At 48.9% G+C, this 21,242-nt stretch overlaps 1 protein-coding gene across 1 annotated transcript in view; it reads left to right on the top strand.

Moving 5' to 3' along the window:
* PTGIS (prostaglandin I2 synthase) overlaps positions 1-21,242 on the top strand; it is a 1,212,186-nt gene that overhangs the window by 448,675 nt on the left and 742,269 nt on the right. The window contains exon 5 of the mRNA XM_085619439.1: positions 642-796. Within this exon, the coding sequence (XP_085475565.1) occupies positions 642-796 (155 nt within the window). The remainder of the gene's footprint in view (positions 1-641; positions 797-21,242) is intronic.

Below are 21,242 nucleotides of genomic sequence, written 5' to 3'. Positions count from 1 at the left end.
GAATATGTCCCGGGTGTGCTTCAACGACTGTATTACAGCGGAGCTGGTATTTTGCTAGTGTGCAGTGTTGGTGACGTGAAAGTGAAAATTTAAAAGCTATACAGTGGTCCCAGTGCCCGAGGGTGTTAACTTTTAATATCTGGGACTCTGTTAGCGTTAAAATCAAGGCAATGGATGTTGGTGGAGTGAATATTAAGAACTCCTACATCCGGTGTGTGGTCTACATGTTTCAGCCAGGCCTTTCTTTAAAACTGGCTTTCTACAGGACCGAAAGTTCTGTGAAGGTGCGTTCTATACTTATAGTGAGTGTGTGGTCTAAAATGTGTTGCACGTGCTAAGGTGCCCTACGTGTGGGAGGGGGATTCCCTCTCCAAGCATTACTGGACATACAACATGTATGACAAACAAACATACAGAGGAGAGTCTTAGCATAATTGCATAAATCACATAAGTACATATTTGCCGGTAGTGATGTGCATAACTAGCGGAAAAATGTGGCAAAAGTGGAACCGTACTGATGGTGCCGTTTAGGTGAATTATCGGACTATGCGCTGATACGTGTGGTGGGCTAAGGCTGTTATGTATCAGACATCCAATCCACTTGCTTTATCTAACAAGTAACATTTTGTGGTCTCTCACAGAGCTGGCTTCCTCACCCTGTTCGGCAATGACTCAGCAGACTCTAAAGACTCCAAAGTTCGAGCTCAGGACAGGCATTTGTGTTCTGACATCTACAAAAGTTTTCAACAACTAGACCAATTCCTGATGAAGGCGGCTCGCTCCATGTTATCAGCAGGTTGGTTCTTATCACTAAATCTTACCTACATTATTTTTTATCAATGTGTTAAACATTCCTGTACTTGTGTCAGGGCATCAAGAATCCAGTAGGTGCTTTAATGAGTGTCAAGGCCCAGTAAATACTAGGACATGGAGTTTGGTGCAGAGAGCACCAAAATCCACGTCATCCCTCTGTTTTTACTGGGTGAAGTTCCGGGCCTACTGTTCTGGAGTTAATTAAATTTCCTCTTTGGGGGATGGACCAGACAGGAACCTAGAGGCTGGGAAGGAGCCCTCCTCACATGGACAGACCATGCAATAAACATGCTGAGAATATGCTCCAGGTTAGAGGGGCACTTAGATTGAAAAGTAACAGACTTCCTGATGGATTAGTCTGTCACCCAAAGAATGATAAAAGTCTGGCCAAGACAGCCGGCACTCCTAACCAGACCTTTGACACCACCAGGGCAGTCTCCTTTCCAAGGAGGGGTGGGCACATCTGTTGCTTTGGGTGGTTGGATGGTGTAGACCAGGAGCATTAGAATTCATATTAAGTGGTGAAACTATATCACTGCAATACAAGTAATGGTACCATTGATATAACTTCTAAGAGTAAACCTGTACAACTGGTCTGTATAATGTGATGTTAACTGTTTTTATAGCGCTTACCATTCAGGTGCATAATACCATTTGAGGTCAGAACTCTGGTCCAGAGGGTTGTAGAGACTTCTGTTTTTCACTATGTACCTTAGTTTTATACATAGTATATGTTTCTTGTGTGTATTAAAATACTTTTCTTTTATAAAGCAATGCACTGACTTGACAAGGATCTTATTAGTTGTTATTATGGTGTAAACTGTATTTTACATATCTGATAGAGACTTCTAGCTGCATATTCCTTCCCTTTGAATTTCATAGGCATCAGACTGGATCCAGAAGTTGTTTGCGCAGTACCTCTTCACGCCGGTAAATGGCATTGATCGGCTCCATGCCCGTCGTTGCCATTGTCTGTGCAGGATTGACATCGTGATACCTATATAGGCGCCACCCAGGCACGCTGACATCAGTTTTTTACTTTCCGCACCAGCAAGCGCTGATCTGGAGAAGAGCTACCCGTCTGTCATTTTTTGGAGCATGACACAACAGAAAGTCATGCTCTGATTGCCAGGCTATGGCGGCGAAGGCTTCGAAGGGGTGATTCCTGAAGCTGCTAGCAGCCCAGCATAGGACTCCCCGGACGTCAAGGTCCCAGTCGAGAGGATTGTCCCAGAATCATTCATGGAGTCCGAAGTCCTCTTCATCCCATTCAAGATCATCGGCATAATCAGGTAAGAGGCACAAGAAGAAGAGTAAGAAGTCAAAGTGCTCTTTGACTTCTCATGCTGCCAGCCGACGGAAAGAAGGAGCATCGGCATTCAAGGCCTGGTTCTTTGGAGCCTGTGCCTAGGTGAGCTCCTCTCCTCCCCAAATATCCGGGAGCTGGAGAAATCCCTGCCCAACTTAGATAGTCTTATGAGGACCAGGGTCTTATATTTGGGTGGCCCGACCCTGTCAAGGACCCTTTGTGCTCTGCAGGGTCGGTGGGGGGACCCATCTGGTTCTGTTCCGGCAGCTCCGGCATTAGCTCCAGTGGGCCCTGTGGATCCGATGATGGATCAGAATTGGCACCGGTTGGACCACTTCAACCTTCGCCAATGCCGGTGCTAATGCCAATGCTCCTGGTACCGCCAGCGCCCACCTGCAGTGCCAGCCCCATTATCATTCATGAATCCGACACGGAGCTGGAACTTCATACCCTGAAGCCACAGCCAATGCAAGCAGGACCTACAGGACCTTGATCAGATCCTAAGCCCTATTCCTATGGGCCAGGCCTCAGGGAGGAGTGGGAGGCATCGTTGGACCCTCTAGAATATCAGCCATACGATCCTCAAATGGACTGGTGTGAGGAATTGGGTGATGCCAGCAGACTGGATACCTCTGCAGATCCGGGCATGCTTTCTCTCCCTTCCGTGACAACGGAGGAGGGAGCTTCTTATGCTATGGTGGTGCGGAGAGCGGCTGCGGTCCTTTGCCTTCAACTGCTCAGGGAGGCTGTCAAGACTAATCTCTTGACTGAGGTGCTGCAACCGGAAGTGTTCTCCTCCTAAGAACCCCATCTCCCATTCTATGAGGCCCTCACTGATGTCCTTCTTGGAACCTGGTCCAAACCCAGTACAGAGGCTCCTGTGAATCGGAGCATGGTCCTTCGCCACCGACTCACTCTTGGGGACTCAAACGTCCTCACCCAACACCCTACTCTGGAGAGCTTGGTGGTACAAGCTTCCACATCCCAGGGTGCATATCCCACCACACCCCCAGACAGGGAATCCAAGAGACTGGACTACTTGAGGAAGAAAATGTTTTCTTCCACCACCCTGGCATTGCAATCTGTGAACACCTCATGCCTATTGGGATGCTATTCTCACATGCTGTGGGATGTGGTTGTGCAAGTGTTGCCACAGGTCCCAGAGGAGGCATGGGTCATCCTCTCCCAAGCTGTTAAAGACGGTAGAGGCGCAGCAAAGTTCACGATCCATTGTGGTCTCAACACGGCCGACTCGCTGGGCTGAGTGGTTTCCTCCACGGTGGCCCTGAGGCGCCACACCTGGCTAAAAATTACAGGCTTCTCAGGTGATGTCCATGATTCCCTTATGGACATGCCCTTTAATGGCACTTGTTTCTTTAGAGACAAGGCAGACTTGGCGCCGGAGTGCTTATAGGTCTCGCCGGCTATGGCCAAGTCCTTGGGCCAGTCAGGTGCCCCACATCATCCATTGTCTGTCTTTCGCTTATTTCGTGGCTACTGAAGGGGTTTTCAACCGCTCCAACCCTATCCCAGCCTCCGAGCTGCAAAAGATTCCCAACCTCTACATGGAATGAGGGCGGGGTTCATTACGGCTTTGTGGGTGGGGTAGCCAGTGATCTGGTCCAGCCACCCCCCCCCTGCCAGCTGCAGCCTCCAAACCTTCCTAATCTTGCCCTTTTATATCATGGGCGTCCAGTTGGCTGTAGGTTCCGCCATCACCTCCACCACTGGCAGTCCATAACATCCAACAGGTGGGTCCTGCAAATCGTCCGAAGGGGCTACTCCCTCCCCTTCAAGGCCATCCCTGCCTCCAGCTTACGACCGGCTGATGGAGGATCAATTGTCCTCGCTTTGCGAGGAAGTCATGGCTCTCTTGGCCAAGGGAGTCAAAGAGAGGGTTCCGGGGCCCGAAGTAGACTGTGGGGGTTATTCCCTCTACTTTCTGGTCCCCAAAAAGCACAAGGACCTTTGTTGAGAAATTCAAGATGCTGATGCTAACTCAGGTCTTGTCTGCCCTGGTTCCAGTAGAGTGGATGGTAGGACTGGTTGGAATGCAGAACACTTACTTCCAGATCCCCATCCTGCCTGCCCACAGGCATTATATGTGGTTCATGGTAGACCATGATCACTTTCAGTTAACTGTGCTCCCTTCTGGCCTTACCAGAGCCCCTTGGGTGTTCACAAAACTGATGATGGTGGTTGCAGCTCATCTGCAGAGATCAGGAGTGCCTGTCTTCCCCTATCTTGATCACTGGATTTTGAGACTGTTGTCTCCCACCTCCAGGCTACGGCGAACCGCCTGCATTAGCTGGGGTTCTCTATCAATGTGCTGAAGTCCAACCTGACTCCCTCTCAGATGATCCCTTTCATCTGAACTGTTCTGGACACAGTGCAGTTTTAGGCTTATCCTCCCGAGCAGCAAGTCCGGGATATTCAGTCTATGATACCGATGTTTCAGCCTTTATCTTAGATTTCCATGAAACTGACTCTGAGGCTGCTGGGACTCATGGCCTCCTGCATCCTGTTGGTCACACGTTCCAGATGGGATATGCGGGCTCTGCAGTGGGACCTGAAGTTCTAGTGGGCGCAGCATCAGGGGAGTCTTTCTGATCTGGTCCAAATTTCCGTGAGGACTGTGAAGGACTTGTAGTGGTGGATAACTTGATTGGGTCAGAGGCATACCCCTCTCCCTTCCCCTTCCCTGACCCTTTTTGTTAAAATGCCCTGCATCTCTGGACATGGTACGAACAGTAGGGCATTTCCCTGGTGTCTCAAAACCTGGCTGGTTCCCTGAATGCCAGGGTGGACGAACTCAGCTGTCGATGCTTAGCAGATCATGAATGCCGTCTCCAAGCAGAGGTGCCACAAGGTCAGCAGTGAGGAGAGCCTTGGTTAGATCTCTTCACCTCTGCCGAGAACATGCAATGTCAGAGGTTTTGCGTACTGATGTTCCCAAGGCAGCTCTTGCTCAGAGACACCTTTCATTTCGAGTGGAGCTCAGGCATCCTGTACTCCTTTCCACCCATAACACTCATGCCCAGAGTTCTCAAAAAGATCAGGAACGACTGGGCCCAAGTCATCCTTGTGGCTCCAGACTGGGTACAGAGAGTTTGGTATCCCGAGCTACTGAGCATGGCCCTCGATCCTCCAATCAGGCTGCCCCTTTGGGAGGATCCTCTGTCTAAGCAGCATGGGAGGGTCCTCCACTCGAACCTGTCAACTCTCTGCCTTCTTGCATGGAGATTGAGCAGTGGCAGCTGATAGTTTTCGATCTCACTCCCGAAGTCTGCAATATTACTCTGGCAGCCTGGCGTTCCTCCACCAAGACGGTATGCACGTGCCATTGCAAGCGATTGGTATCCTGTTGTCCAGAAAAGTCCATTGATCCACTTTCTGCCTCCCTTTCTGATATTTTGCTCTTCATTCTTACCTTTGCCCAGCAGGCCTCTGCTTTGGGCACTCTGAAGGATAATCTTTATGCTCTTTCTCTTCTAGGGGATAGTCATCATAAGTCATAAGCACTGAATAGTCCCGCCCACATGCGGGGACCCTGGAGCATATACAAAATACATATATATATATGTATGTTTAGCCAAAACACATGTTCGTAGTACCTTCAAACATGCATATATACATGTATATACATATACATAAACATGCAGCCTAACATCATTCAACAGGCAAAGATGCCAAAATTGCATTGGATTTTTCATTTAAAATAAAAATAAGTTTATATAGCATTTCTGTAACAAAGAACATGCACTGATCTAGTGTTCCGACAGCCTTTTATTTTCAAATAAAAATGCAAGTAATAGCAGGCAATTAGCCCTTAGGCTACATAGATTAAACCATAACAGTAATAAACTGGCCTATAAGACCTCCAAGATCTCCCTGCTCCCATCATGCACCACAGGTGACAGTTATGTCAGTTCTTTTTTAGGGCTCCTTCTGTGAGTATCCAGGAGCATTGAGCTCATCAATTTTTGATTGTTGTAGTCAGAAATTGGTTTTCTGATAATTTTGTCTGCCTTCATTTGACATTTTTTGAATGCTGGTAACTTTCTTAGGTGTTTTCTGATAAATTTGAAAACAAATTCTGTCATAAATGCCAGCATTGTCGAATAAATGTCCCTCCTGTGGGAAGAAGATGGCAAAGTCTGACCCACATTCTGTCTGTATGTTTGCCATCCTCACACAATCCAAAGAAATGTTATTATTGTCAGCAATTTTCTAAGAGAACACTTAGAGACAGAGAGAAGATAACGCTACATGCCTTGCTGGAGAGAGGAAAATGACCACAAAGTGGCCTTGGGAGCAGTCATGGTTTAAGGAGCTCTCCTTAAGGTAAAACACAGATCAGTGAAGAAACGACATTGCTCTGCTTCTCAAGTATAAAAAAGGAAACAGATACCTGACTGTTCCCCTTCAGCATCATGGTTGATGTCAGAAAAACATACACGTAATGTGACGACGTCGAGGGACAGATCGCTGTCGTAGTGGTCAGATTCTCCGCCATCAAAAGGCAAGTCAACGTCAAGACATATTACTTCGGGCTCGGAGTATGTCCGACCGGAAAAGCGTAAGTCGACGTCAAAGCTTGGGTCAACATCGAAGAAACTCCAGTGTCGTCATTCACCGATGTCGATGCAACTGTTGAAGTCCAGATCTCCGCCGCCGTTGCAGCAAGTATGGCCGGCATCGAGAGTGTCGACGTCATGGACCCTGCCGTAATCACACACGCGGTCGACAACGAGGACTCCGCCGCAGTGACATAGGCGGTCGCCGTCGAAGATCCTGCCGCAGTCGCACAGGGGGTAGACATCGAGAGTGTCACAGTCGGTGTCGCTGGCTCCAGTCCGGCGTTGAACATCGAGAGACGTTTCCGCAGTCAATCCAGAGAAGTATAGACTATCCTCGCCGGCCAAGGATCCTACTGTGGCGACAGGCTTCAGGTCGTCAGGGACTCCCTCATCTTCAATGGAGGTGCTGAGAAAGCCAAGGTCAACTTTGAGGTCCAATACGTTCGACATCAAGGGAAGCATTTTCTTCTCCAGGCATTACATCATGCAAATCACGCAGTAGGGATCTCCAGTTACTGGGAAATGGACACCTCCTGTTAACCTTTATCCAAGATGGCTACAGAGTGTTCGACATTGGAGATTTCAACCAAGAAGTCCTTGTTTAGACTTCTCTCAAACATATTCTCCCTTCAGAATCTCTGCTAGTCCTCCACCTGCTACAGAACTTACAGGCACATGCATCAGGCACAAAACCGGTCGCAAACGGGCAGATTCTCAGAATCTGCCCCTTTGCGACCAGTATTTTTGCATTTGGGATGCATCATCCCAAATGCACAAATCGCTATTTAAGGAATCTCAAAATAGCGATTCCTTAAATAGCGATAGCATTTAAGGAATCCCTAATTGAGATTCCTTAAATGCAATGCATTACAGTTTTAAAAATAGCGATTTCGCTATTAGCGTGAGCAAATTACCATGATGCTGGACTTCATGGTAATTTGCGAAAACTTAGAAAAATGCACTTATTTGCATTTTTCTAAGTTCATGTTGCGCACACACATGCCCTTAGAGCATGTGTGTATGCAACATATGTGCAGAGTTAACATACATGGGTGCAATAGGGTGTTCGGTATCCACGAGGCCTTCACGGCTCATTATGAAGAGCTGTATCGCTCCCGCTTGGCGGTCCCTCCTATGGCTATAGCTGACTACCTCTCCCCCCTGCCAATGCCGCAACTAACTATTGCGCAGCAGGACGAACTGGGTGCCCCTCTGGAGCCTGACGAGCTCCGAGAAGCCATCTTTAATCTGTCAAATGGCAAAACGCCGGGCCCGGATGGATTGCCGGCGGAGATGTACAAGGCCGGCTCGGATGTCCTCATTCCGGAGCTGCTGAGGATGTACACCGCGGCAGCGGAAGATGCCGCTCTACCCCCAACATTGAATGAGGCCACACTAGTTTCTATCCTTAAACCGGGCAAGGATAGCACACAGGTGGGCTCTTACCGTCCGTTGGCACTCCTGAACACAGATTATAAAATCCTGGCTTCTACTTTGGCTAGGAGACTGGCCCCCCATGTGCCCACCCTAGTACACCGCGACCAAAATGGGTTCGTCCCCACACGCCACACTTCCTTCAACATACGCCGCCTCTTCCGGGTGCAGGAATACGCTACGCAACAGTGGCCGAGAGCGGGATGCCTTATATTGGATTTGGAGAAGGCTTTCGATTCCGTGGAGTGGCCGTACCTGCGGGCGGTTACAGAGAAGTATCAACTGGGGGGGGGATACCAGACCATGATTGGTCTACTTTACGGCAGGCCGACGGTCCGGGTCCGCACGGGCCGCCTCCTCTCGGACACCGTCCGGGTCCGCAGGGGCACCCGCCAGGGCTGCCCATTATCGCCACTGCTGTTCTCATTGGCCATGGAACCACTGGCCACGACCCTCAGAGCACACGGGCTGGAGTGGGGAATCCCGCTGGCGGACGGCTTGCACGCAGTGTCACTGTATGCAGATGACTTGCTGCTGTACGTCAGGGACATGGCTGCCATCCCTGCCTCCCTCGCTGACATTTTCCGCAACTTTGAGGGAATATCGGGCCTGAGAGTTAACTGGGCCAAGTCGGGGGCGTACCCCTTTAACTCAGACGTACAGGAATGTGACATCCGGCTGGGAGGAGACAGGCTGCAATGGCATCCCACCACTTTCCGATACCTCGGGATCCGAATATATAGAGCACCGGCAGACATCTTGGAAGGGAACCTCTGCCGAGCGATCGCTTCCGTCCGAGCGCAAATTGGCTTTTGGAACACCCTACCCCTTAACGTGCCCAGCCGCGTGGCGCTGACCAAAATGATTGTGCTACCTCGCCTCCTATACTACTTCGCGAATATGCCTCTGTATGTACTCGTCAGGCTCTTTCGCGACCTAGAGGCGCTGCTCCGCTCCCTCATCTGGAACAAGGGGAGGCCGCGAGTGGCACTGACTAAATTATATATGCCCACAGACTCGGGGGGCCTGGCGGTTCCTAACCTGGAATTGTACTATCTCGCGGCACAGATGCAATGGGTGGCGGGATGGCTGAGCGGCAAACAACTCGAAGATACTGCCACACATATGGCTGCATGGACACAAATGCAAATTAATGCGCTATTCCACCCGATAACCCGCGCACCCTGCCCCTCCCAGATCTACTTGGCAGTGGCGCGCAGATGCTTTCTGAGGAGCCTTCGTCTCACGCGTGCTACTAAACCTTATGCCCCGAGCGTGCCGCTCTTGGGTATGCCTGGCCCGACAGGGCCGCTCACGGAGGCTCACTTAGCTGGCTGGGACCAGGCGGACTCACTGAGCGATCTATATGCTGATGGCGAACTGCTCACGTTCGCCAACTTGGCTGAAGGCACGACTCTCCCGGCGGGACAGTTCCTCCTACACGCCTCCCTCTTGCACACACTCACGACTTCCTGGGGTGACATGACAGAGGAGCCTCCGATGCATACCTTCATGCAATACCTGCACGTTATGGGCCATGGCGCGCACATCGTACACTGGCTGGCGCAGGCGCTACAGGCGCACTCGCAGCCATCCACAACAACACTGAGGGAGCGCTGGACGACGGACAGGGGAAGAGACTGGACGGACAAAGAATGGGCAATGATACTGTCCGGCCCGACGAACATCCCGCGCAATCCCCGCTTTAAAATTATACAGTACTACATCCTACAACGCGCATACCTCACCCCTGATAAAATTAACAGATACTTTGCGAGGACAGATGCAACCTGCCCGCGATGCTTATTGCCGGGAGCGGACCTCTTACATATGCTATGGCACTGCCCAGAGATACAGGCGTACTGGGAAACGGTGCTGACACTGCTCGCGCGCGGCGCAGATGGGCGGCTCCCGCATACATGGGAATCATGTATTCTAGGACTCTATCGGCGCACAAAAGAAAATAAGGTGCAGGCACGCTTTTGGGACATGGGTCTTATAACGGCCAAACGCATGCTTACCAAGCACTGGAAGGCAACCGTTCCCCCACACGTACGCCACTGGAGAGCCTCTTTTGTTAATTGGGCGCAAGCGGAGAGCGCGGTGCTCCTTCGCGAGGAAACGGCAGGGCTCCGAAAGTTCCCCATTGCACACCTTTGGGATAATCTCCTTGGGACATTCCAGAGGGCTTGCCAAGATAGGGGGATAACCTGAACCCCTGGGGCCTGTCGCACCTCTGCTGGCGGGGCGGCGACGGCCCTGGGGCTGCTGGGAGGGCGACTCTTATCCCCCCCCCTACATGCCCCTGATTGCCCCCGACGCCCTGGGGGTGCTGGCGGGCGGGTGCGGACACGGACACTGGGGAATTCCAGCCTACTTGAAAGCCCTCTTTTCCTTTTGTTCCCCTCCCCTAATTTGCGACTCCCCGCGCACACTACGCGGCCCTGTTGTGCCCAGTCTGGCAGATGATGACCCTCCTGCTCTGCCGCAGAATGATCTCCCCCCCCCTTCTTTCCCCCCCTCCCCCTCCACCCTACTTGAGTTCACAACCTTAACCTTAGCGCATACTATTGCCATGCATACACGGGATAGATACGGACTACGATGCTGCATACCAGGCTCGCCAGATCTATGCGCTGCCATATGGGTAGCTGTGAGCTATACTGCGTTATCCTTGCCGCGCTTCGGCCCACACTCTGAGCGCGCTGCTGGCGCTCGGCCACTCGGAGGCCTTTACATTCTGGGGCAACAGAGACATCCGATGGGTCTCTGGCTCGGGGCCTGGGTGGCAGCCGGCGTAGCCGTGGAGTGGGCTAGATCACAGCGCCATCCTCTACCATTGATAACATGCACCTGGGACACCACTAAAATTCAAAAGCACATACGCAGCATTACGCACCTACTCCCTTCACAACGCACGCACCTCCCTTCTGTGCGCATGTTACCCTGTACGACGCCGCCGGACCCCCGGGTTGTCGGCTTAATGGCTGTGTTCTAATATCTGGAAACGTACACTTTGCTTAACTGCTTTGCCACCTGGACGGTGACTGTGCGTTGTAAGATGACGTAAATGTGCACAATAAAGGTTTTTCAAAAAAAAAAAATGGGTGCAATAGGGTGTCATTTTGACACCCTTGCACCATCGAAATTGCGGGAGCAATTTGCGAGTACCTACTGGTACTCGCAAATTGCTCTCGCAATCTCTAATTCATTCCTATGGGCCTGGAGGCCCATAGGAATGAATGGGAAGACATTCCTTAATTGCGACTCGCAATTTGCTAGTCGCAATTAAGGAAGTGCTATTTCTTTAGCGATTCCTACATGCATAGGGTTTTGCTATTCCTTAATTGCGATTCCTTAATAATCGCAATTAAGGAATCGCAAAACCCTATGATGATGCATGTGCCTGTAGGTCTCCTCCAGCTCAACATCTAGGACACCACTTAAACAGTCGAGATATCGCCTTTCCCCCAGATCACGAAGAAGTAGGCGAAGGTCACCGTCATGGTCTACATCCTCAAGGTCATCGGTGAGAGACTACTCACCAACCCTATCTGCTACCCCTCTAGCTAGAGTTTCTCCAGTCGACAACATGGTCACCTTTAATTAGGTCCTCTGCAGGGGTTGTCAACAAGTGACCAGTGGATCCTGACCACGATCCACTGTTCCTACAATCCGATCCACCACCGGACTCTGTTATAGTGGAAGAAGCCAGGAAAACACATCCTGGAGCAACATCCTCTCCAGTCCCTCCTGAGAAGGAGAGGAAGCACATGGACTCTCTGGGGAAAAGAATGTGCAATACATCTGCATCCTTCATGAAGGTGGCTAGTGCCTCTGCACTTCTAGGGAGGTACGACAGGTCTCTGTGGTCTCTTTGGCTAGATTCACTGAAAAGCTGCCCAAGGAAGTAAAGCAGGACTTTCATGAGATTTTGCAGGAAGGTGGTCTGGTTGCAAACAAGGTCATTAGCGCAGCTGCGGATGCATCGGATTTAGAAGCATATGGATATTCTCATGGTATTTGCACCTGACTTTCAGCCTGGTTGTGGCTCACTGGCCTCAGACCGGAAGCACAACGAAGGATTATGAATCTTCCTTTCAATGGTACTTCCTTGTTTGGCACTCATGCTTATGACGAGATGTGCAAGATGAAGTCGGAGTTGGACACTCTAAAGGCGGTTGGCCTTGAGAAGCGAAAGGATTTTCGACGCAAGTACCGACCATACGACTGTCAGTTTTTCCAACAGAGAGTTCAAGCACCTCACTGGTCGACTCAACAGCAACAATTCAGGTTGCATTACCATCAGCGTTGACCAGGTCGAGGCAGGGGAGCTCCAAGAACAACACCTTCCTTAATGAAGCAACCTGCAAAGCAATGAGCCTTGGCTTCCCCCATCCCTGCTGCCCACTTCGGTGGGGGGAAGTATTATGTTTCACCTGGATGAGTGGAAAAAATCACAAAAGACAAGTGTGTGCTTAATATTGTGCAGAATAGTTACTTGCTCAGATTCAAAACCCCACCTCCATCAGTACCACCTCAAGGAAAGTACGTCCAACATCACCACTTGTTACAAGCAGAGTTGAACATCCTATTAAAGAAAGACGCTATAGAATCAGTTTCTTCTCCTCAACTAGACAGGAAATGTATTCCCGCTACTTTCTGGCACGAAAAAGAGGTCCTATCCAAGAGTACAGACCAATACTCGACCTGAGGCTTTTAAACAAGTTCATCGGCAAAGAGAAATTTCGGATTTTGACACTGCACCAGATTTTTCCTCAACTACACCAAGGGAACTGGATGTGCTCGATAGATTTGCAGGACGCTTATTTGCACATGTCGATTTCCAGAAAATATTGTACATTTCTGCATTTTCAGAAAGCTTCTCAACATTTCCAGTTCAAAGTCCTCCCGTTTGGGCCCAAATCAGCCCACCACACGTTCTCAAAATGCATTGCAGTAGTAGTGGCTTTTCTTCGCAAACAAAAGATCTTCATTTATCTGTATCTGGATGGCTGCTTGCTGAAAAGCTCATCACACACTCTGCAGCAGAATCACCTCTCATACTGCATATGAGTGCTAAGCAATCTAGGCCTGCATATCAACTACAAGAAGTCGATTTTTACTCCAACACAAAAGAACCACTACCTGAGTGCCTCTCTGATACTGTAAGTGCAAGCGTGTGTCCTTCAGAGGAGAGTTTATCCTCAATACACGACAAGTGCTGCATTCTTCCCAGTTCTCGCCATCCTACGGTCAGACAAGTGTCCTCACTTCTGGGCTCTATGGCATCCTGCATCTTCATCATCCTGAATACCAGACTACAGATACGTCCTCTGCAGCAAACTCTGGAGGACCAGGGGTCACAAGTATCGGATCGCTGGTAAGACTTTGTGGTTCTACCTCAGTCAGCCAAGGATTCAATCAAATGGTGGATGAAACGATCGCATCTGCTGAAAGGAGTTCCCTTCCATCAGGATCTTCCCAGTCAGACAATTGTCATGGATGCTTCCCTCCAGGGTTGGGAGCCCACATGGGTCCTCTTGAAGTACAAGGACTCTGGTCAGAGACGGAGCAGCGGTAGCATATCAGCCTACTAGAGCTGCGAGTGGTACATCTTGAACTCAAGTCATTGCTCCCTTCCTTCCTCACTTGTTCCCTATTGATTCAGATGGACAACACCCCAACCATTTGTTATCTGAACAAACAGGGAGGAACCAGGTCGGGACCCCTCTCACAGGAGGCTCAGACCTTAAGTGGCTTCTCTTAAGGAATTTGACCATTTCGGCAATTAATCTCCCAGGTACTCTCAACGTCCATGCAGACTCTCTAAGTGAGAACTTTGTCGAAGCTCACGACTGGGTGCTAAACAACAAAGATGCACAGGACATCTTTTATCGATGGGGTGTTCCAGACATCGACCTGTTTGCAGACACAACAACGCAGAATGCCCCCTCTTCACATCCAGGTTTCACCAACTAGGAGTGAATGCGCTTTTGATAAAATGGTCGCAGACATTACTTTACGCCTTTCCTCCAGTTCCACTCCTTCCTCTGGTGATAAATGAGTTCTACAGGGCCAAGACCAGAATGATACTGATCGAACCAGAGTGGCCTCGCCAGTGGTGGTATCCAGATCTTCTTCAACTATCCTAGATACCACAGAGGAGGTTACTATGCTGACCGGGCAAACTATCAAAACACGTGGGGAAGGTGTTCCACCCCAACATATCACCTCTACGAATGACAGCATGGCTTCTGAGGTTCTCCAGTACAGGCATCTAGATTTGTCTGCAGACTGTATGAATATTCCTAAGGAAGCGAGAAGACCATCCACCAGAAAGTTGTACGCTTTCAAATGGAAACGTTTTTACTTCTGGTGCATTAATAATGATCATGATCCCATTTGGAGTCAGGAGCAGGTGATTTTACCATACCTACTGTACTTGGCTAAGTCAGGCCTTCAGTTCTCTTCTATAAAGGTCCATTTAGCAGCTTTTACAGCATACAGAAAATCTCCTATGCAGGTTAACTTTTTTCAGCTACCTGTGGTTAAAGACATCCTTGAGGGGTTAAAAAAAGTCTACCCATCAATCAGATCCCCATCTCCTCCATGGGAACTCAACATTGTTCTTGCTAGGTTGAAGGGGGCCCCATTTGAACCTATTCACAAAGCCTCTCTGCAGCACTTGTCACGGAAGGCCGCTTTTGTAGTGCCCATCACCTTTCCTCGCAGAGTGAGTTAGATACAAACTTTGTGCTGTAAAGAACCTTATGTAATTTTTCATGCAAACAGGGTAGTCCTTAGAACTCATCCGAGTTTTGTACCTTAAGTGGTCTCGGATTTTCATATTAACCAAACTATCACTCTTCCTACTTTTTTGCCTAATCCTTCAAATCCTCTGTAACTAAACTGATATTCGTCCACAGGATAGTGGGTATGGGCTTGCTAATCTATTCAGTGCTTATAACTATTGATAAGTATCCCCTGGAAGAGAAGGAAAAGTTACTTAACTGTAATCCTAGTTCTCTTCCAGGGGTATACTCATCAAAGTCATAAGCAACACGCCCACCTCTTGGACGAATATCTTTAGTATAGTAGCGTTTCCTATCTTGCTTCATGATTCCTACATGTTAGTATACCGTAAAAAAGACCTGACCTAACTGTTACCTGTGGTGCATGATGGAAGCAGGGAGGTCTTGGAGGTCTTAAAGGCACGTTGCCAGTTTATTGCTGTTATGGTTTTATCTATGCAGCCTATGGCCTAATTGCCTGCTTAATTGCCTTTTTCTTTGAAAATAAAAGGCTGTGTTGGAACATTAGAGCAGTGCATGTTATCCAGTATTGGGGTATCTTTCATAGATTCACATGCCTGAATCATTCCCCGTCGCCGAGGCGGGAGTCTCGGTAGATAAAAAAGTAGTGCCAAAAAATAATTAGTAGTAGTAGTAGTAGTAGGCCCAAAGAAAAAAGGCCCTAAGGCCTATATCTTAGAAGCCTATCTACTTCGTTATGTAAAATAACCCATGAATTGGTAGCAACCAATCAGACATCAGCACCCTTCTAGAACCCTCTCAGCAGAGCCAGCTCTCCTCAGATTTTCACCGCACGTCGTGTGGAAGGGAGTCTCCCTGAGTGCCTACTCAGTTTCTTCTTTTCTTCAGTCATGTCTGACAAAAAAGCTTTGTTTAGACCCTGCAGGACCTGTGATGAGAAGAGGGTCCATGTAGACGACCAGCATGAGGAGTGTATTTATTGTCTACATCCTAAGCATGTTGCTAAGGATTGTAGAATTTGCCGGACTTTCCCTCCTAAGACCTTAAGGGACAGAGAGGCAAGAGTATTGTTACGGTTGAAATCTTCCTCGGCTGAGGAGGATGACAGGGCCTCGACATCTAGCAAGAGAGCTAGATCAATTGATAGTTCTTCCAGTGAAGGGAGAAAACATCATAAGGCCTCTCATGTAACTTCTGACCATTCACAGAAGTCACAAGACTCTGACAGATCCAAGAAGTCTTCAACTACAAAAACCGTGAGTAAATCTCAGGTTAAGACTTTGTCAGTGGGCTCATCTTATACTATCTCTGTGACTTCTGCTGCTCCTCTGTCGACGGCTACAGTCTCCACTACTTCGATATCGTCACCTATCATGTCTCCTAGGACTTCTAAGACTCCGTCGACAGTTGCGTCGACGTCGAGCTTGAAGGAAGTTCTGTCAACATCGTCGATGACAACATCGACGACGAAAACCCCGTCGACGACGAAGACCACGTCGACGACGACGAAAACCCCGTCGACGACGAAGACCACGTCGACGACGAAGACCCCGTCGACGACGAAGACCCCGTCGACGACGAAGACCCCGTCGACGTCGAAGACCCCGTCGACGACGAGGGCCCCGTCGACGACGAAGACCCCATCGACGACGACTATTCCATCGACGGCGAAGACCTCGTCGACGATGACGATCCCGTCGACGGAGAAGACCCCGTCGACGACGACTATTCCGTCGATGGCGAAGACCTCGTCGACGATGACGATCCCGTCGACGGCGAAGACCTCGTCGACGATGACGATCCCGTCGACGGCGAAGACCTCGTCGACGATGCTCTCGTCGACGACGATGACAATCCCGTCGACGCCTCAAAAGACAGCAAGTCCGTCGATGAGGGGAAGCCCGTCGACGAGAGGTTTCCTTAAAGCGATTCCACCAACTACCCATGTTACGCCTATTGCGTACACGCATATTCAGCTAAAAACTTTTCATAAACAGGATTACAGCAATATTTCTCCTTTGCTGCCTTCGCATATCCTGGACTCATATACGGAAGGTGATGATTTTGAAGAGGAGGATGATGAGGGTCCTTTCGGGATAGCTAGGCACCCCTCGGAGTTGCATATTAAGTGTCAAGAGGTGGATGAGGAGGATGACTATCATGAGCATGCGTACCAGAAAGGCCTTGCTGCACCAGTTTACAGGCATCCCTCAAGGGATTGGGATCGTAGAGAATCGAGTCACCTCCCACCTACACTGATTCAGGACCTTCAGGCCATGCTGGCGGATTACCGCCAACGCTTTCCTCCACAACAACCTCTTCCTAATTTACAACCGACGGAAGAGTCACACACGGACATTCCAAATTCGCCGCTTCACCCTGCTGGTTCGGGGACACAATCGCACCATGATACCATTTCCTCTGATGAGGAAGATATCGAAGAAGGTGAAGTACCGGATAAAGACACCACTCTGGATCCTTGGGATGATTACATTATTCCCATGCCTTCTCCACCTATTCCGCAGCCATCGGATTCTCCTCCAGAGGATATAGGTGGCTTTCACAATTTAATGCAACGTGCAGCAGTCAGGTTTCAACTACCAGTCACTGTGGAGCATACGGATTGTTTCCTCCATGACTTTAAAGAGGAGCAAAGGAAAATTACCAGGGAGAACGAGCCGCATCAGAGATCATAGACTGTGCTCTGGATATTGCAAATACCAACTTTAGGCAACTTGCAGGGGCTGCAGTTCTTAGGCGTCAAGGATGGCTTAAAGCAACATCTTTTAGGCCAGAGGTTCAAGCCAAAATCATTGATATGGCCTATGATGGAGAATCCTTGTTTGGGAAACATATAGACGAGGCCCTCCTAGCGATCAAGACTGATACGGATACAGCTAAGTCACTAGCTGCTCTCCAATACAAACGGGGATCTTTCCGTGGTGCAAGAGGTCGAGGCTTTGTATCAAGAGGAAATTATCAAAATCAGCAAAACAGACAATATCAGTCTCAATATAGACAGCCTTATGGACGATCATCATACAGGCAATCTTCCTCGAATAGTTTCTCTCGTCAGGGAGGTAGAAGGCGATCGAACAATCAGGGTCGCGACGCCAACAAGAAACAATGATTTACGCTGGACGCCAGTCATCCCTCCTTCCCTCCCAGTGGGAGCAAAGATAACAACTTTTGCACACAATTGGGAGGAGATCACCTCGGATCGTTGGGTCACCGACCTAGTCAGAAACGGTCACACCCTGGAGTTCTCAAAACAACCTCCTACTGCCCCGCCCAGGGGTCCCCCTCTCCCTCGTCTTCACTTATTGTTCAAAGAAGCTTTAATAATGCTCCGCAAGAACGCAATAGAGAAAGTTCCTTCGCCCCAGAAAGGAACCGGGTTCTATTCTCGATTTTTCCTCATAAAGAAAAAGTCAGGGGAGTGGCGCCCGATTCTGGATCTCCGCAAGCTCAACAAATTTCTAAAGAAGCAGAGTTTTCGGATGGTTACACTGGCCGAAGTTTTGAGCTGCCTAAACAAAGGGGATTTTATGGCTTCTCTGGACATGGAGGACGCGTACTTCCACATTCCTATCCTTCCCAAGCATCGCAAGTACCTGCGATTTGTAGTGGCTGGCGTCCACCATCAGTTCAAAGTCCTTCCGTTTGGGCTGAAATCTGCTCCAAGAATTTTTACAAAGTGTCTTGCACCAGTAGCAGCGACTCTAAGGTCACAGGGAATACAGGTATTTCCGTACCTGGACGACTGGCTGCTCAAAGGCCCTTCGAAGCAGACTACCGTAGAGGCAGTTTCAGCATGCCTAAGTCTATTCTCAAACTTAGGCCTCACTCTCAACAAAAGCAAATCTCAACTGCTCCCTCTTCAAAGGATTCAGTTTCTGGGAGCAATGCTGGACACCAAACAATGCAAGGCATTCTTGTCAGAGGAACGTCAGCTTCGTTTACAAAAGCTAGCACTTTCAATCGCAAGAAGAAAGTCAGTTTCTGTCCGGAGGTTTGCGTCTCTTCTGGGGATGTGTTCATCAACTATAAATCTTGTACCTTTAGCACGGCTCCGAATGAGACCTCTGCAGGAACAGTTACCTCTACAATGGAAACAGGCCGTGGGGTCGTTCAACGACTCCATCAGGATAACACCTCACATGATGGTCTCTCTGCATTGGTGGTCACAGATGGAAAACCTGGCTCTGGGCCTTTCTTTTCTAACATCTCCTCCAGAATTCGTGGTAACAACAGACGCCTCCATGGAGGGGTGGGGAGGACATCTCCAAGATCTACAGATTCAGGGACGATGGTCCCAGGAATACCGCCAACAGCATATCAACAGACTGGAGCTTCGCGCCATTTTTCTCACTCTGCAGGCGTTCCTCCCGAGGATTGCAGGGGCCTCAGTGCTGGTCCGGACGGACAACACGACCAGCATGTATTATGTCAACAAACAGGGAGGAACGAGGTCACTGTCCCTTTCGCAGGAAGCTCAGGAACTATGGGAATGGCTTACAACACACAAGATAACCTTACGAGCGGAGCACGTCAGGGGCCTTCACAACACATTGGCCGACAACCTAAGCAGATCTCTGGCAGGCTGTCACGAATGGGAGATAGAGCAGAAGCAACTAGACGAAATTTTTCAATCATGGGGCAAACCGGCACTGGATTTGTTTGCTGCAAAGGAAAACAAGAAATGCCGCTATTACGCAAGCAGATTCCCTCAACAGGGATCAAGAGGAAATGCCATGTCCATGAGATGGTCAGGGCTTTGTGCGTACGCTTTTCCCCCGATACCACTAATTGCGAAGGTGATCCGCAAAGTGAAGATGGAACATTGCCGCCTCATCCTGATTGCACCCCGTTGGCCAAGGCAATATTGGTTCCAGGAGCTGCTTCTTCTAGCTCACAGCTCCATTCGTCTAATACCAACGATGACGATGTTGACAAGGGAAAGGGGTCAAATACTCCATCCAGATCCACAGTCGCTGCACTTGCACGCATGGCTCCTGATTTCCTAGAATACAAAGATCTAACCATTTCACAGGAATGCCGTGAGATTCTATCTAAATGACGCGCACAAAGTACTTTAAAAACTTATCGTTTGAAGTGGAAACGATTTTGTCATTGGTGCGAGGGGAAGGATGTCCATCCTTTACAAGCTCCAGTAGAGCAAATCCTTCCTTATTTGTTATCCCTAGCCAAATCTGGGCTTGCATTCTCATCAATTAAAGTTCATCTTGCTGCTCTATCAAGATTCAGGAAGAGTACTTCTAAGCCTTTGCTCTGTTCCTCTTCATTAGTAAAACAATTTATGAAGGGGCTATTCCGTGTTTTTCCACCAATCCGTGCACCTCCTCCAGAGTGGGATTTGAACACAGTTCTAGCTCAATTGATGAAAAGGCCTTTTGAACCTATCCACAAGGCTGAGCTAAAATTTTTAACATGGAAGGTGGCTATTCTTTTGGCTCTTACATCGGCTCGAAGAGTCAGTGAGATTCAAGCGTTCACCATCTCAGAACCCTTTTTGCAGTTCTCTAAAGACTTTGTTACTCTCAGGACAAATCCACGATTCATCCCTAAAGTTCCGACTCAGTTCCACTTAAATGAGCCAGTGAAACTTAAAGTTTTCTTCCCAGATCCAGCCACTCCATCTGAGAGAGCGTTGCATTCACTGGATATAAAACGCTGTCTGAAATTTTACTTGCAAAGGACTAAGGACATCAGGCGGTCCAATCAATTGCTTGTAGCTTATGGTCAAGCTACACTTGGGTCTGCTGTGACTAAAGCGACTATAGCCAGATGGTTGGCTTCTACAATTCATTTTTGTCATGATAAAGCCAATAAACCATTACAAAGAAAGGTCAAGGCGCATTCTACTAGAACCATGGCAGCATCTACAGCATTGTTCGCAGGAGTATCCTTGGAAAATATTTGTCGTGCTGCAACGTGGAGGAATGTGCACACATTCACAAAGCACTACTGTCTGCAATCTACTCTGCAGGAAGATACAGCGGTAGGACAAGCCGTCCTTCAGCATCTTTTAAACTAAGGTCAGATATATATGTTTCTTCAATTTACTGTTTATAATTGCTATATTTTAAGCTACATTGGGCCATATGTAGGTAGAATGTGTTTTGCGATTCTCTAATTGCAATTTTTAGGGAATCGCAATTAGAGAATTGCAAAACGGAATGTAGGTAGGATTAGCAAATAATTTTGCGAATCCTACATATTCCTTAATTGCGAATTGCAAATTGCAATTCGCAATTAAGGAATACCTCCCCATTCATTCCTATGGGCCTAGAGGCCCATAGGAATGAA

Source organism: Triturus cristatus, chromosome 7 (genome assembly GCF_964204655.1).
Source record: "Triturus cristatus chromosome 7, aTriCri1.1, whole genome shotgun sequence".
Taxonomy (NCBI): Eukaryota; Metazoa; Chordata; class Amphibia; order Caudata; family Salamandridae; genus Triturus; species Triturus cristatus.
Note: the sequence above shows the minus strand (reverse complement) of the source record. Positions and strands in the feature narration are given on the sequence as shown.